This window comes from Oryctolagus cuniculus, chromosome 10, assembly GCF_964237555.1.
Source record: "Oryctolagus cuniculus chromosome 10, mOryCun1.1, whole genome shotgun sequence".
NCBI lineage: Eukaryota > Metazoa > Chordata > Mammalia > Lagomorpha > Leporidae > Oryctolagus > Oryctolagus cuniculus.
The window spans coordinates 97,172,569-97,186,388 of record NC_091441.1 but is presented as its reverse complement, the minus strand read 5'-3'; the positions used below and the strand labels follow the sequence as shown (position 1 = coordinate 97,186,388).

The window sequence follows — 13,820 nt, the reverse complement described above, 5'->3', positions numbered from 1 at the left end:
ATGCATGGGGTGGGCATTTTAGCCTGTTAATTCTTTTTTTTTTATTTTTTTTATTTTATTTTTTTTTTATTTTTTTGACAGGCAGAGTGGACAGTGAGAGAGAGAGACAGAGAGAAAGGTCTTCCTTTGCCGTTGGTTCACCCTCCAATGGCCGCCGCGGCCGGCGCGCTGCGGCCGGCGCACCGCGCTGATCCGATGGCAGGAGCCAGGAGTCAGGTGCTTTTCCTGGTCTCCCATGGGGTGCAGGGCCCAAGCACCTGGGCCATCCTCCACTGCACTCCCTGGCCACAGCAGAGGGCTGGCCTGGAAGAGGGGCAACCAGGACAGAATCCGGCGCCCCGACCGGGACTAGAACCCGGTGTGCCGGCGCCGCTAGGCGGAGGATTAGCCTAGTGAGCCGCGGCGCCGGCCCAGCCTGTTAATTCAAATGCCCATTAGAATGCCCCGTCCCACCAGTCTCTGGGTTCAACACCTAGCTCGGGCTCCTGACTCCAATTTCCTGCTCATGCAGGTTCTGGGAGACTGCAGCGATGGCTCACATGGTTGGGTCCCTGCCAACCACCTGGGAGACCTGGGTTGTGATCCAGGATTCCTGGCTCTGCCCAGCCCCAGCCACTGGGGGCATCTGGGAAGTGAACCAGCACAGGGGAGCTTGCCTTTTCAGTCTCTCTGCGTCAGAAAAGAAAACAAAAAGCATCTGTTAGTTCCTGTGTAACGGTATGTGCCCCCATTAAAGACAGCTTCCATTAATTAATTTTAAGGTGTGTCACGAAACGCCTGCTGTGATAAAGTTGTGTTCGACAATGTATATCAAATTCTGTTGTTTGGGAAGCCTAGTGGCCAACCACGTTCCCGAAACACAGGCATCGTGACTGCATTTTAGAGGATGGCGCGGCACCATCAGCCCATCAGAGAGGGTCGTCACTTCCAACGGAGTATTAGGGAAAAAGATGGCGGTGGCGGAGTTGGGGGCACCGCAACCAACCGGGAGCCACCGCCTGCACCCGGGAGACCGGGGGCGGGGCCGGGCCGACGCCACGTGGGAGGGCCCCAGGGCTCCGCCCCCTGGGCCAGCCGCCTCTAGAGCTGCGGCGCGTGCGCCAGCTGCTGCAGCAGCAGCTCGGCTGCACGGAGCACGCGCACCTCCCGGCACTCTGATTGGCGATGCACGCGCCCTGCCGCACTCTGATTGGCAGAGCGGTGTCCGGGCCCACGCGACGTCTCTGAGCTCCCTCCGCTCCGCACCCGGCGGACAGTGGCTGCTCATCGCCCGGGCCTTGCACCTCGGTCGAGCATGTTCTCCAGGGCCCAGGTGAGGCGGGTTCTGCAGCGGGTGCCCGGGAAGCAGCGGCTCGGTATCTACAGGTTCCTGCCCTTCTTTTTTGTCCTGGGAGGAACGATGGAGTGGATCATGATCAAAGTGCGCGTGGGCCAGGAGACCTTCTGTAAGTGCGGGGGCAGCTCCTCTCAGGGGCCCGTTTTCCTGGGGGGCGGGTTTAGATGACGGATCACTCCACCAGGAGCGCAGGGCCAGTGAGGTAGGTTCCATTCGCGAGGCAGGCTCTCCTCCCAGTGGGCCACACTGGTGTCCTTCTGACCTTCACCCCTACCAGGGACATTGTTTGGGTCTCAGGAACGGAATTCCTCACATCCATCTGTGGAAGCCGGGACCTCCAGTCCTCTCTCAACTCTTCAGCCCAAACCCTTGAAGGAGCTGATCTGCCTGGCACCGGGCCTTCGGCCCGTAGTCGGATGCCCGGCACTGTGAAAAGGACGCCGGACAGGCCAGTTGCTCTCGCAGCAGGACTTTCTCAACCCTTAGGCTCCCGCTGCTTTGCCCCTCCTGAAAGTGTTATGAATTTCAGTTACCCACCCTCAATATTAGAGAGCACCCAGGAGAGGATCCAGTTAAGGAACAAGGCAGAAAGCCGGATCGCTGTGCCCAGGGCTGTGAGGGAGTCAGCTGGCCTGGACGCTGCGGGGAAGGCTTCCAGAGGTCGGACTCGAAGACCGAGTGGTGTCAGGCAGATGACAAGGTGATCTGTGGGGTCCAATGGAGAGAGCAGGCATGGAAGCCCTGGGTGAGCTGCTCTTGGAGGGACTGAAGTAGAGGGGTGAAGTGGCTGGAAAGGTGCCTGGACATGAGGCACGAGGCCGCACGAGGAACAAGAATGCACCCAAGGACCCAAAGATTTTAAACAGATTCACAGCTCTGGACACGGCCACTGTGGAGACCAACAGGAACAGAGCCTGCGTGCTTGTCCAGGTTGGAGAGCGTGGCTTTATCTAGGTTGGGGGCAGCAGGACTGCCAAGTGGACAGAGACCCCAGAGGGAGTTCTGACAAGGCCTGGAGATTGAGTGGACTCAGATGGGGGTGGGGTGGGGAAGGGGTGACACCTTTCCTGAAGGTGGGCCCCACTTGGGTTGTGCCGAGGTGGAGATGGTTACATAGGTCTGAAGCTTGGGTGGCAGAGCCCGCCCGCTGCTGTGGACCATTCAAAGGCAAACTTTGAATGTCAACCTCCAACACTTAGGAGGGACAGAATGGCTAGAGGGCCAAGGAAGGTTCACTGTCGTAGAAGACAGGAGGTTGAGGAAGTCTGGCTCTGTGAGGGGAGAAGTCCCCTTGCCCTAGGGGAGACTGGAGGGTACGCTAGCCTGTATCAGAGAGTCCCTCCCAGAGAAGGTGGCAGAGGAGTGGGCCTTGGAAATGAGCAGAGTTCTTTACTGGTGACTTTTCTCTGTGAAGGGCTGGGTGAAGAAGGGTCAGAGTCACGGCTGAGAAAACAAGACGGTCAGACCTGGTAGGGGCCCAGAAGCATTAGTGGGTCGGTAGAGCATAACCAGCAGGGGGAGGCGTGGAGAGGGAAGTTGGATGGATTAGCCTGTGGTTGGGGTTCCGAGGGCATTAAGAAGTTAAGACACTGACTAGAACGTGAGGGAATTTCAGCAGCTTGGTGGGACCAGAGGGGAGAGGGCTGAGAGGCTGGTGAGCTCTGGGGACAGCGGCGCAAGAACAGCAGTAGAGGGTATGACCCAAGCAGAACCCCTTCAGGGGAGCCTCCACGCGGCTGCAGGGGGGAACCGGGCTGCTGCTTCAGCCCCTGCTTGGTAGTTGGTGCATGAAAGCGTACAGGACAGGGGCAAGGAGGAGCCTGAGCCAAGTGCAGAAGAGGTGGTGGCAGCCGCACAGCAGAAGCCCCTAGGGAAGAGGATTATTCCTGTGAGGGTGCACAATCAAGAGTCTGGAACAGCAGCACCTGGGAACAAGGAAACTGACCTCCCCTCCCCAGCCTGAGGTTTCAGTGAGGGGTGATTAAGAGAAGCTGGAGGGGCAGCAGGAACAGCCCAGAGCGTGCGAGGGCGTGACCCCGTCAGCAGGCGCCACGGTCACCTTGCCGTGCTAAGTCTAGAGATCCACCACTGGTCCTCAACCAGCTCGTGTTGATGTTTTTATTGTGGTGTGAAATCAGACATTCGGAAATAGGTGGCAGACCTAGACTGCTGGTTCAGTTACTAAGATGTCAGCATTTTTAATCTCCCAGTTGCTTAAAAATCTAAGCAAGCTTTTTGTTTGAAACAGATGACGTCTACCGCAGAAAAGCCTCAGAAAGACAGTTTCAGAGAAGGCTGGAAGATGCATCCGAGACCGAACTTCAGCAGCCAATAAAGTGAATGTGAATCTCCACTACGGGTTCAGCTCCTTTAACAGTGTACTGTTCAGATCTCTTGTTCTGTGACACAGCTTGTCTTCTAGCAGATACACATTATTCCAAGAAGTGCCTTGCAAACAGTCTTCATAGTTTTGCAGTCTGCTCAAATACTTCCTACCTCCCTGCGGGACAGCACTTAGGCGGAAACATTTTCTCCTCCGACACCCCCCGAGAATCTAGTCCATGAAGTATTTCTTGAGCAAATCAAGCATCAGTCAGTACGCCTCTCAGTGCAGCCTGAATTGGAAAGCCCTTTCTTTTTGGGCCACAAATGGTTAACTATATTTTTTTTGGCAGAATTCAAAATAAATTATGGATATTTACATGTTCTCCACTGCGAGATCATTTAAACCAAAATAATTATGAGAATTACATTTCTCCCAGCTTCAAGAGTGTAAGCTTTTTGCTAGTGTGGACTACACATTCTTCATGCTGGTGTTCTTGTGAACAGAAATGGGCCCGACCTTTGCATCCTGGACTGGGCATCCACGAGAACTGCAGGCAGCAAGCTTCACACTCCTCTGAGACATGCTGCTCTTTCATCAAGCTATCCAGGTGCTATTCCTTCTGTAAGAAATGACCCTACACAGTGCAAACTGGCCACATACTTGAACTAAACCAGGGGCTCAATCTACTGAGAGGTTTGGCATAAATGTGGGACAACTGGTAGAAAAAGTCACTTTCTCATGTTTGGATGACCATCCAACATCTTTTCAACAAGACAGTATCTACACACTAAAGACGACTACATTTCAAAATGGTGTTTAATTACTGTGCAGGAGTAGGTGTGCTGATTCTTAAGGTCACAGTGTATCCTCAAGTTCATTATCTCTGCCATAAACATAATCATGTCATCTTGTTTTTCTAGCTATATTCCCCCTTAATTTAAGTTTGTCTTTTTATGCTAGAATCAATTCAGTGTAAAATGACTCAGATCTTACAAAAAGCACTAACTGGGGCTGGTGTTGTGGTGCAGCAGCTTCAGCTGCCACCTGCGACACTGGCATCCTACATGAGCCCGTTTGAGAACTGGCTATCCAGCTCCCTGCTAATGTGCCTGGGAAAGCAACGAAAGACAGCTCAAGTGCTTGGACTCCTGCCACCCACACTGGGAGACCTAGATGGAGTTAAAAGGCTCCTGGTTTCAGCCCAGCCCCGCCCTGGCCACTGCGGTCATTTGGGGAGAGAACCAGCAGATGAAAGATCTCTATTCTTCTACCTTTCAAATAAATAAAATAAATCTTAAACGAAAAGCACTACCTACAGCAAGCTCAGTCACTACTGGGAGACGGTTCTGGAGTGTGAAGCCAAGTGATCAGCACCACCAGGAGGAGGACTGTGGTTCCTGAATTCTCATGCCCAGTGTGTCGAGAGTTCCTGGTGATCCTGACCTTACAGATATGTTAATGATTAGGAGCTGCTTAAGAAATTTAACTTGTCATATGAGTCTCTCAATCAGAGATGGTCACATTCCCTATGTTCTCCCTTGCCCATATTTGCTATTTCTAGAGAATATTTCACACACATACATTTTACAAAGATTAACAAAAAGTGTTCATAAAACCATTAGCCAACTTCTGCATCTGCTCAGCTCCATGGCTCCATGGCTCTTCTCCAGGGAGAGTCACTGGCCTGAATTTTGTGTCTTCCTTCACTGGAGTTTTTCTCTCCACTTCCACTCCCTACTCTTTTTTCTTCTTTCCCTTGGAGTGCTGATTCACTGAAGGACAACACACTTTTTAAAGTGACTTCAAGGCAGGTAGACTAGGGGAGCAACTACTGTATTCAATGGAAGAAATGTTCTCATAGCACATTATGCTATGAAAGATGCTGTAAGAACTTACCTTTGTTAAGGTGCAAGCATTTAACTTTCCCTCCAAAAATTCTTTAGCTCTTTTACTAGGCATGTGATGCCACCGCACTTACCAGATACTAGAACTGTTTAAGGGAACAGTTAATGGGAAGAACCACAATGCTCTTATATACTGATTATAGAATGCCAATGGCTCCTAGTATGAACATGGTAAAAAATTTTAACATATTTCAAAAACTACAGCACTTATTCTAGAATGATGGAAAACCTAATCAGCATTTATTGTTAGCAACCTAAGGCCTTTCTGGTGCTAGGGAAAGAACATGGGTTTCAGACTGTCCCCTTATCTGAACTGACAGGCAAAGTAACTCAGGCACAAACTAAATAATAAATGAAGGTTATTTTTGTCCACCTGCCAGTTCAATTTTGGAAGTCTTGCCTAAATCCCTGATGTTACAACTTAATCACACTCATCTTTCTTTTTATGTACGTTTGCATTTTTCACACTGAATTACGTATCTTTAAAAATATATATACTCCTGCATCACTGTGTTCAGCAATCTAATCTCCTAAAGCAGTACCAGTGCTTAGTCTTTACACACGTATTAACCTTGGAATTTCTTGCCACATTAACACACAATACACAAGTCATTAACACCACAAAACACCCCAAACGGGAAAGAAACATTAATTTGCTCAGCTCTGAACTTTCACTTGGCTGATGCAGCATTATTCCACACTAAAAAGGAATAGAGTACTATTCAGCAGCACTTAGCATTCAGCCGGGATGTTTACAGGTCAGTGGTTGTTCAGAATATGCTCCAGCACAGATGGCAGTAAAGGCCTTAACTCAGGACAGAACCACAGGGATTTGCAAAGTGATATTAGAGGAAAACAGTTGGTTGATTTTACCAACACTTTCCATGGAAAGCATTTTCTATTAAAAGCACTACCGTTTAAGAACTTATAGACACAGCAAGTACACACCTGGGCTACATGTCTCTTCTGGACACAGAAAGCTAACTATCTGAAGTAGCTTATTCTGCTTTATGATAGAGGACATTCCTCATCTTCAGTTTTAACTTCAACCCACACTGCTGCCCAAGCTGCGGACAAGTGAGAATTCCTTGACAGCCAGCCCAAGAGGCGTGCCATGGGGCACTTCCAAGTGCAGTCTACCTTGACCTTCCGTGCAACTCCGCCTGAGCCCTGAACCAGAGGTCTGGACACTTTCACCTCCACCTGAGTAGCTTTCTTCCCTTGGGCTGGCAGCCATATCCCTGTCAGCATGAAATCAGGGCTTGTGAGAGTTAAATCTGCTGGAAACTAACATCTGACACAGTTTTAACAGAACAACCAAACCTGGTTAATCCAAATCACTTTGCAAACTCCATTTTTATTTGGATTAAAAAGCTTTAGATGAACAAACATATGATACATACATGTTATAAGACTAATTACCATTTAAACCTCAGATGATGATGATACAGAAATTAGAATAAACCAAGTTTTAATCAGGTCTGAAAACCTTCAAGCTGAAAAGTCATCAACACCAATTTGGGGATTTTACACAAATAAGTGTCCCCCCGCCCCCACTTCAGTTCTTCCTCATAGGAAGGGAAGGGTGGGTGAAAAAAACAAAACCAATTAAAGGCCTTTTAAATCTGTTGGCTGACAAAACAGACTATTTTAAACCTATAGGTTTTCCCGCATATAAACAAAATTCTCCACAGGAACTTACATTCTGAAAACATTTAGGCCATTATACTTTCTAAGCCACATTACTACAGTGCCTAAAACTCATGAAAAAAAGGATGTATAGTTTACTTGTACTTTCTTAAGTCAGAACATTTTTTTTCTTTTTTATAGAAGATGGCTGATCTCAAATCTTATATCCTAAATGTTAACTGATATTCTTCAGGTTAGTATATAGAAACACATGATTCTAAAATAAATACGTAGGGTTTTTTTTTTTTTTTTTAAACATTTATTTAGGGCCTGCCTACTAGTGCCCTGGGCCGGCTCTGCACTGCCTTATGGAATCCCCTAGCTGGACCCATGGTTCCCATGCACCTTGAGACACTAGCAAGGAGCCCGGAGTGCTCTGGTTTCTAATGCCCCATGTGGCCCACAGTGAAGAGTTTGTAGAGGCTCCCCAAAGAAGTCTCATCCAGACCTTAAAAAGGGAAATAAATGAATGAAATAAATAAATAATTTAACCAAAATTAGATTTCAGGTTCTTTGGTGTAATTCAAGGAAATAATGTCTAGAAATAAAAGAATCTTAGTCCATGATGATTCAATGGCCCAAATAACCAGGAACTGAAGATTTCTTTATCTGATTCAGATTAACAATAAGGTACTGACATAACTACTGCAATATATTTTTAAAAATTCAAAATTGTTTAAAATACGTGACGCAAACTGAAATCCAGTGGTTGACTAAAGGCAATTAAGCTACAAGGGTCGCTTGTATCTGAAGTATCATCTAGATACAAGAGACTTTTTCCATCTTACACTCTTTTGCCCTCATGATTTGGTAAGTATGGTAATTACACATCTGGGTATTGATTCATAGCAGTTTAAAAGGAAAAAAAGTATCATTTGAGAGTCACCCTCTCAACTGAGAAACAGCAGTGGAAGCTCCACCACCATGGCAAACACTGCGTCACAATAAAGCAGGTTTCAAAAACATACCACCAAGTTACATAATTCCATGTTCCTCGCTGCCTCCAGTCTGAGCATCAGACACTGCCTCCAAATGTTTACTCTAGGGCCATATAAGAAAGACAAGGTCACCAAACCCAAGTGTTTGGGATCTGTTATGGTATTTTTAGCGATCATTTTCTTAAACTATGATTCCCTTGTCTGTAATTCAAAAGCAGAAGCGAAACTTAAAAAAATTTTAGAAAGCATTAAACTCTGGTTGTGAATCAGAACCCTGAAACTTACAAGAAAAAAAGGCCACATCTCATAACGAGGGAATAAAACATAAAACATAGCTGCATATGCAGGCAATCTACATTTTCATGATTATCCTTTTGGTACACTTCAGATCCAATAATACACTCCCTTCCCTAGATCAGGTTAGGTGTTACGTTTAAATCACCTCCATGCACACCTCAATGCTTTCTTGCAGATCAGTGTTTTTCAATGTAACAAATTTAAAATTTAAAATCATCTAACATGTATAGGCATAAACTGTAAATTCATTATAAACAGATCAAAAGTACCCTTAAACTTACCTGCCAGGCTATATATAATTCAGGGTGTGCACATGTTCCGCAAAAATCACTGATAGCAGCGATGTCTACCTCAGCACAAGAAAAAGTACTCTTCTAGCTGCACTAGCTGCACAAGGACTCAGAGCAGAGACACCAGCTCTCTGCAGTGAGCCTCAGAGATACGGCGCCAATGTGCTGTCCGTCAACACCTGTAATCTAAATAACAATCTTCAAAGAAAGCACTTCGCATCACCTGTAAGAAACTGCTTTTGTGGAAAGTGGCTTAAGATATTCAGGCACATGAAACAGACATTGAAGTACACTCCCCTCTCTAAGATGTAAACTAGGACCAACTTCACATTTCGTTGTCAACTTAAACTAATCTGTAAACTCTTGTGTTTTTTTTTTTCATTTTGTTTGTTTATAAAAAAGAAAAAGAAAACACCCTCCCACCCACCCCCCCCCCCCAAAAAAAAACACACAACAAAAATCCCAAGCCAAGACAAAAACCTTTCATGGTTTCAGTTCCATGGCAACAAGTAAAAAGATAAAACTCCCAGTCTACATGTACAACCAATTATGAAACTGGTTTTAAACGAAGGAAACATATGCAAAAAAATCTTTGTGTATTTGATAAAGTCAACTTAATATAACAAAAACCAAATTGAAATAGCTTATTAAAAGTGTCCGTATATAAAAATGGCCTTGTGATGTACAGTAAAATGCAATAAAAATTATCCTCCTTTGTTCCTTCCCCCACCCCCAGTAACTAAAATGGCTACTGTTCCACAACTCTGTATGCTTCTATAAAAGAAACGTAATGATGTGATTAAACGTTTTCTAGGTTGTATGCTTGGCGAATGTTGAGGGTGTCTCGGAGCATTAAATCCCGAAGGCGCCAGAGGGCATCCGCCATGGTGGTGTGGGCCCCTTTACTTTTCAGCCAGTGAGAGGGCAGGCGACTCTCCTGCTCTTTTGACAAATGGACATCACGTCTTCGAGCTAAAATTCAAGTGCAGAGAAACAGAAGTTGGAATGTTAAGGTGATAAAACATCCTTAGTTCCAAGGTCTGACAGATTTGCAAAAACAAAAAACACTTAGTATTGAAATATTATTAATTTTAACTACAGAATATTTCCAAGTAAATTTCTTGTATCATTTTACTAGGCTCTAAAAGATCCAATCATTATTTTATTATAGGCGCCCCTAGTATTTACTAATTACTTTGATGCTAACAAAAATGCCTAAAAAGGTACACATGTGAACAAAAGGAAAACATAACTGCTACTCTTTTTCTTTTTTAATGAAGAAAATAATTTTATTTATTTGAAAAGCAGAGGGCAAGAGAGACAGGAAGACAAAGAAAGGAAGATACAGAATCTTCTATCCAGTGGTTCACTCCACAAAAGCCTGCAACAGTTGGAACTCAACCAGGCTAAAGTCAGGAGCTGAGAACTCAACCCAGTTCTTCCTCATTAGTGGCAGAAACTCAATTACTCTAGCCATCACCAATGTCTTTCAGGGTCTGCATTGGGAGGAAGCTGGAATTAGGAAGTGGGAATCAGAGTTTGAAGCCAGGTACTCCAACATGGGACGTAAGCATCCTAAATTGCCTTCTTAATTTCTAGGCCAAATGACTGCCTCTGAATAATTTTTAATTTACCCAAATAGATTTACACTAATGCCCAACTGCCTGAAAAATATTCAGATTCTGCCGGCGCCGCGGCTCACTAGGCTAATCCTCCACCTTGCGGTGCCGGCACACCGGGTTCTAGTCCCAGTCGGGGCGCCGGATTCTGTCCCGGTTGCCCCTCTTCCAGGCCGGCTCTCTGCTATGGCCCGGGAGTGCAGTGGAGGGTGGCCCAAGTGCTTGGGCCCTGCACCGCATGGGAGACCAGGAGAAGCACCTGGCTCCCGGCTTCAGATCAGCGTGGTGCACCGGCCACAGTGCGCCAGCTGCAGCGGCCATTGGAGGGTGAACCAACGGCAAAGGAAGACCTTTCTCTCTCACTGTTCACTCTGCCTGTCCAAAAAAAAAAAAAAAAAAAAAAAAAAGAAAGAAAGAAAAAGAAAAAGATTCTATTTGCAAAGTGATGTCTGTGACAAAACTAAGCTTGAAATTTGGCCACAAAACCCCTATTTCAGTGTGTGATGTCAATAGGCAAAGAAGCTCCAAACTAAGACATAATTTATTTTACTTGTGTAAGAAAGAGAGACGCTTACTGTAGAAGATGCCAATAGCAGTGAGGAGGCTTTGAGAACGCAGGTTTATTTGGAAGGACTCTTACCTGCCAGGGTCTGGTCCCACTTGCTAATGCTGTTGGACTCAGCACTGAGTCCTTCAATGTATTTCAGGTAGGCCTCTGAGTGGAGCAGTCGTTGGGTCTTTGGTGGGGGAGCCACAAACATGGGTGTTGTTGGCTGCTGTATGACAGGGGGGCCAGCTGGATGTGGGCCGGGATATGGAGGTGGTGCTTGCTGCCCAGGAGGTCCCAAAACTCCCACCTGAAAGAGCACAGGACCACATGGTGAAGCAAAAAGATACTGGGCACATGTTCTAAGAAGGAAGATGACTAGAATTCTAATGCAGAAAATCAAAATGGGAGGCTCACCTGTTGTCCATAAGGACTTCCACCTGGAGCTGGAGTCCCTACCATAGGGGCCACTCCTTGGTTCATGACACCTATAATGCAGAAGGCAATGCACAATTAGAGGCTCTGGGTTGAGATGACTGAAAAACTACTGTCTGATAAGAAATGATGACATTCATAATGCCACCCTATGTACCTCTGCTCTTGAGTGTTTGTGGACAGGAACCCTAAGCACCCCAAACAGGATTCAAATAGAAAACTTACGTTCTTTTGTTTCTAGGTACTTAAGGCACAATGCTAGTGTAACTTGTTAGATGCACATCCACTGCTTATGGCTTAGAAAGGATTTGAACTCTGCACAAAACCCTAGTACTTCCCTAGGTGAGCATTAGTCAGAATATACCTCTATTATTGAGGTATTTTTCTTCTGACAATAGATTGTCCTATAAATAGGGCCTGTGTTTAATTTCAGCAGGAATGGCACTGAAAATCAGGCTTAGCAGTAAGCAATATGCTAGGATACTAGGGACACAAAGGAAAAGGCTATGGAAACAGTGAATTAAATTTGTGGAGTCTGGAGGTGTAGCCTTGCTGTCTGTTCATAGGCCAGCAACCAGCACCTGGCTCTAACCGGAGTTACTAGTGTTGGCAGAGAGAAGATGCTTCCATCTGATAGAGAATCACTCTGAAAAGAGATCATGTGGAAGTGGGGTAGCCTTGCTGCTAAAACGACAAAGGAACAAAGACTTAATGCGCCATTATATTTGTACTGTCTCTGGGAACAATCAGGTAGACTTCCCTTAGTGAACGCTCATGAACAGTTGTCATCTCACAGGCACTTGTTGATAATAATGAAATGTCCTAAATTTAGTGTCTGAGGCTATTTTTATCTCAAGGCTCTCCATTTGTGATTCTGATAAAACACAAACAGGCAAGGAGCCCAGTTTATTAAAAACTAACACACAAAGCACAACCAAAGCTTAATAAGTCCCGCTGGCTGCGCAGGATTCAGAGAAGCTACCTCCAGCGTCTATAGTTCCCCTGGATTAAAAATGCTGGTATTTTGATCAGCCAAAAGTAGTCTATTATTCTAGGGTCACAACTGCTAAATGCCACTTCCAAGAAGTATTAGGCATTCTTTTATTTGTTAGAGGAAAAACAAACTAAGAAACAAGCTTCTACTTTAAAAGCAAGGATTTTTATATTCCAACACTCTAAGTGTACCTGGATCACCACAGTAGGATCCTGGTGATTATTTGTGAATGCATGGTTCATCTGGTAAGCTGCCCCACTCCATTCTAGACACTCATCCAATTTGGACTCCCCAACACAATGGAACTCCCTAGACTGCCTCTGTCACTGCTCTGCAGGGCAGCACACACAAATCCACAGAGTTCTGCTCCCCCTGTTCATCTGTGTCGTGCCAGGGGCACCAGGGAGGATGTGAGCTGAGTCACGAGAGGAGCTCCCAGCGCCTTCTGCTCTTCAAAGTCTGACTAGACATGTATGTGTGTAGACAGTAAGAGGGGTTCTTCCTTGTCTCCTTGACTGTGGCCAGCTGTGTTGTGTTGTACTTCCTTCAAACTCAACTTAGAACCTAACAAGGGCACAAAGGAACATAGCCTGTGCCCCAACACCCGCTAAAAGACAGGTGCTACCTGGAGGGTATCTGCCTTGGACGTGGCTTCCGCTGAGCGCTACATGACCCTAGAAGGTGTTATTTCTAACCTGTTCTTAAAGGCTCAGCGAGACACCTGGGCCATGGTGAGAGGGCACAGAATGAGGGCCAGGTCTGCCTGTCACATGGGAATACCTAATTTATATCTGACCTCTGCTACAACAGGAGCCACACACAGGCCACCATTTTATAGCGAAGTACCCACTCTCACAAACACTTCTTCCTCTGGAAACATCTGGAAAAAGACACTTTGGTGGAGTCACGGATATTCTCTAAGAACATTCACACAGACAGTAACTGGAGGCTGAGGCTAAGCCATCAGGTTTGTTTTCCTTGTACACTGCTGGGTCACCCCTTGGGAGCGTCATTTGGAAACCTGCAAAAACCTTACAATCAGTAGGTCCAGTGCTAATATTAGCAAATCTAATGAGTTCCCAGCCACCTTTAACCTGGGACAGGCCCTTTTAGCTGATAATTTAGGTAATGGATAAAATGTTATTCTATTCATCTTAGGTCACACTCCCTCCAACAAGATTTTAACTAAGAGTTTGTTCTTTTGCAGACAATGGCAATTAATGCAGGAACTTGTGATTTTAAGTTTTCTTTAACATAACATTCCAACTTGTTAATTCATTATAAAGTGAGACTGAATGTGGTTATTTCTGGACTCCATTTATGTATTTCTATGTGCAAGAACTTCTGAACTTCTGATGACACACAGCCAAGAGTCTCCAGCAAACAGGGTAGGCCAAGCTGTTCTTTGAAAGGGTACGTTGTGCTTCCTAGGGGACTCGTACCTC

The 13,820-nt window shown here is 45.9% G+C and overlaps 2 protein-coding genes across 50 annotated transcripts in view; one reads left to right on the top strand and one right to left on the bottom strand.

The window, feature by feature from the left end:
• The first annotated feature begins 1,192 nt into the window (after positions 1 to 1,192).
• UQCC5 (ubiquinol-cytochrome c reductase complex assembly factor 5) lies at positions 1,193 to 4,037 on the top strand. Its single transcript, XM_002713383.5, has 2 exons — positions 1,193 to 1,445; positions 3,585 to 4,037. Exons 1-2 carry the CDS (start codon positions 1,295 to 1,297, stop codon positions 3,674 to 3,676), a joined length of 243 nt encoding a protein of 80 aa, XP_002713429.1. The 5' UTR covers positions 1,193 to 1,294; the 3' UTR covers positions 3,677 to 4,037.
• Positions 4,038 to 6,903: 2,866 nt separating this feature from the next.
• PBRM1 (polybromo 1) overlaps positions 6,904 to 13,820 on the bottom strand; it is a 134,873-nt gene continuing 127,956 nt past the window's right edge. For 41 of the 49 annotated variants that reach the window (XM_051851540.2, XM_051851558.2, XM_051851559.2 and 38 more), the window contains 3 exons: positions 11,364 to 11,434; positions 11,040 to 11,256; positions 7,467 to 9,752 (listed from right to left, as the gene is read on the bottom strand). In XM_051851540.2, the coding sequence (XP_051707500.1) occupies positions 9,580 to 9,752; positions 11,040 to 11,256; positions 11,364 to 11,434 (461 nt within the window). In that variant the 3' untranslated portion in view covers positions 7,467 to 9,579. Of the gene's footprint in view, positions 9,753 to 11,039; positions 11,257 to 11,363; positions 11,435 to 13,820 lie in introns of all 49 variants that reach the window. The other 8 variants (XM_008260786.4, XM_051851571.2, XM_002713243.5 and 5 more) reach the window with 1 other exon arrangement.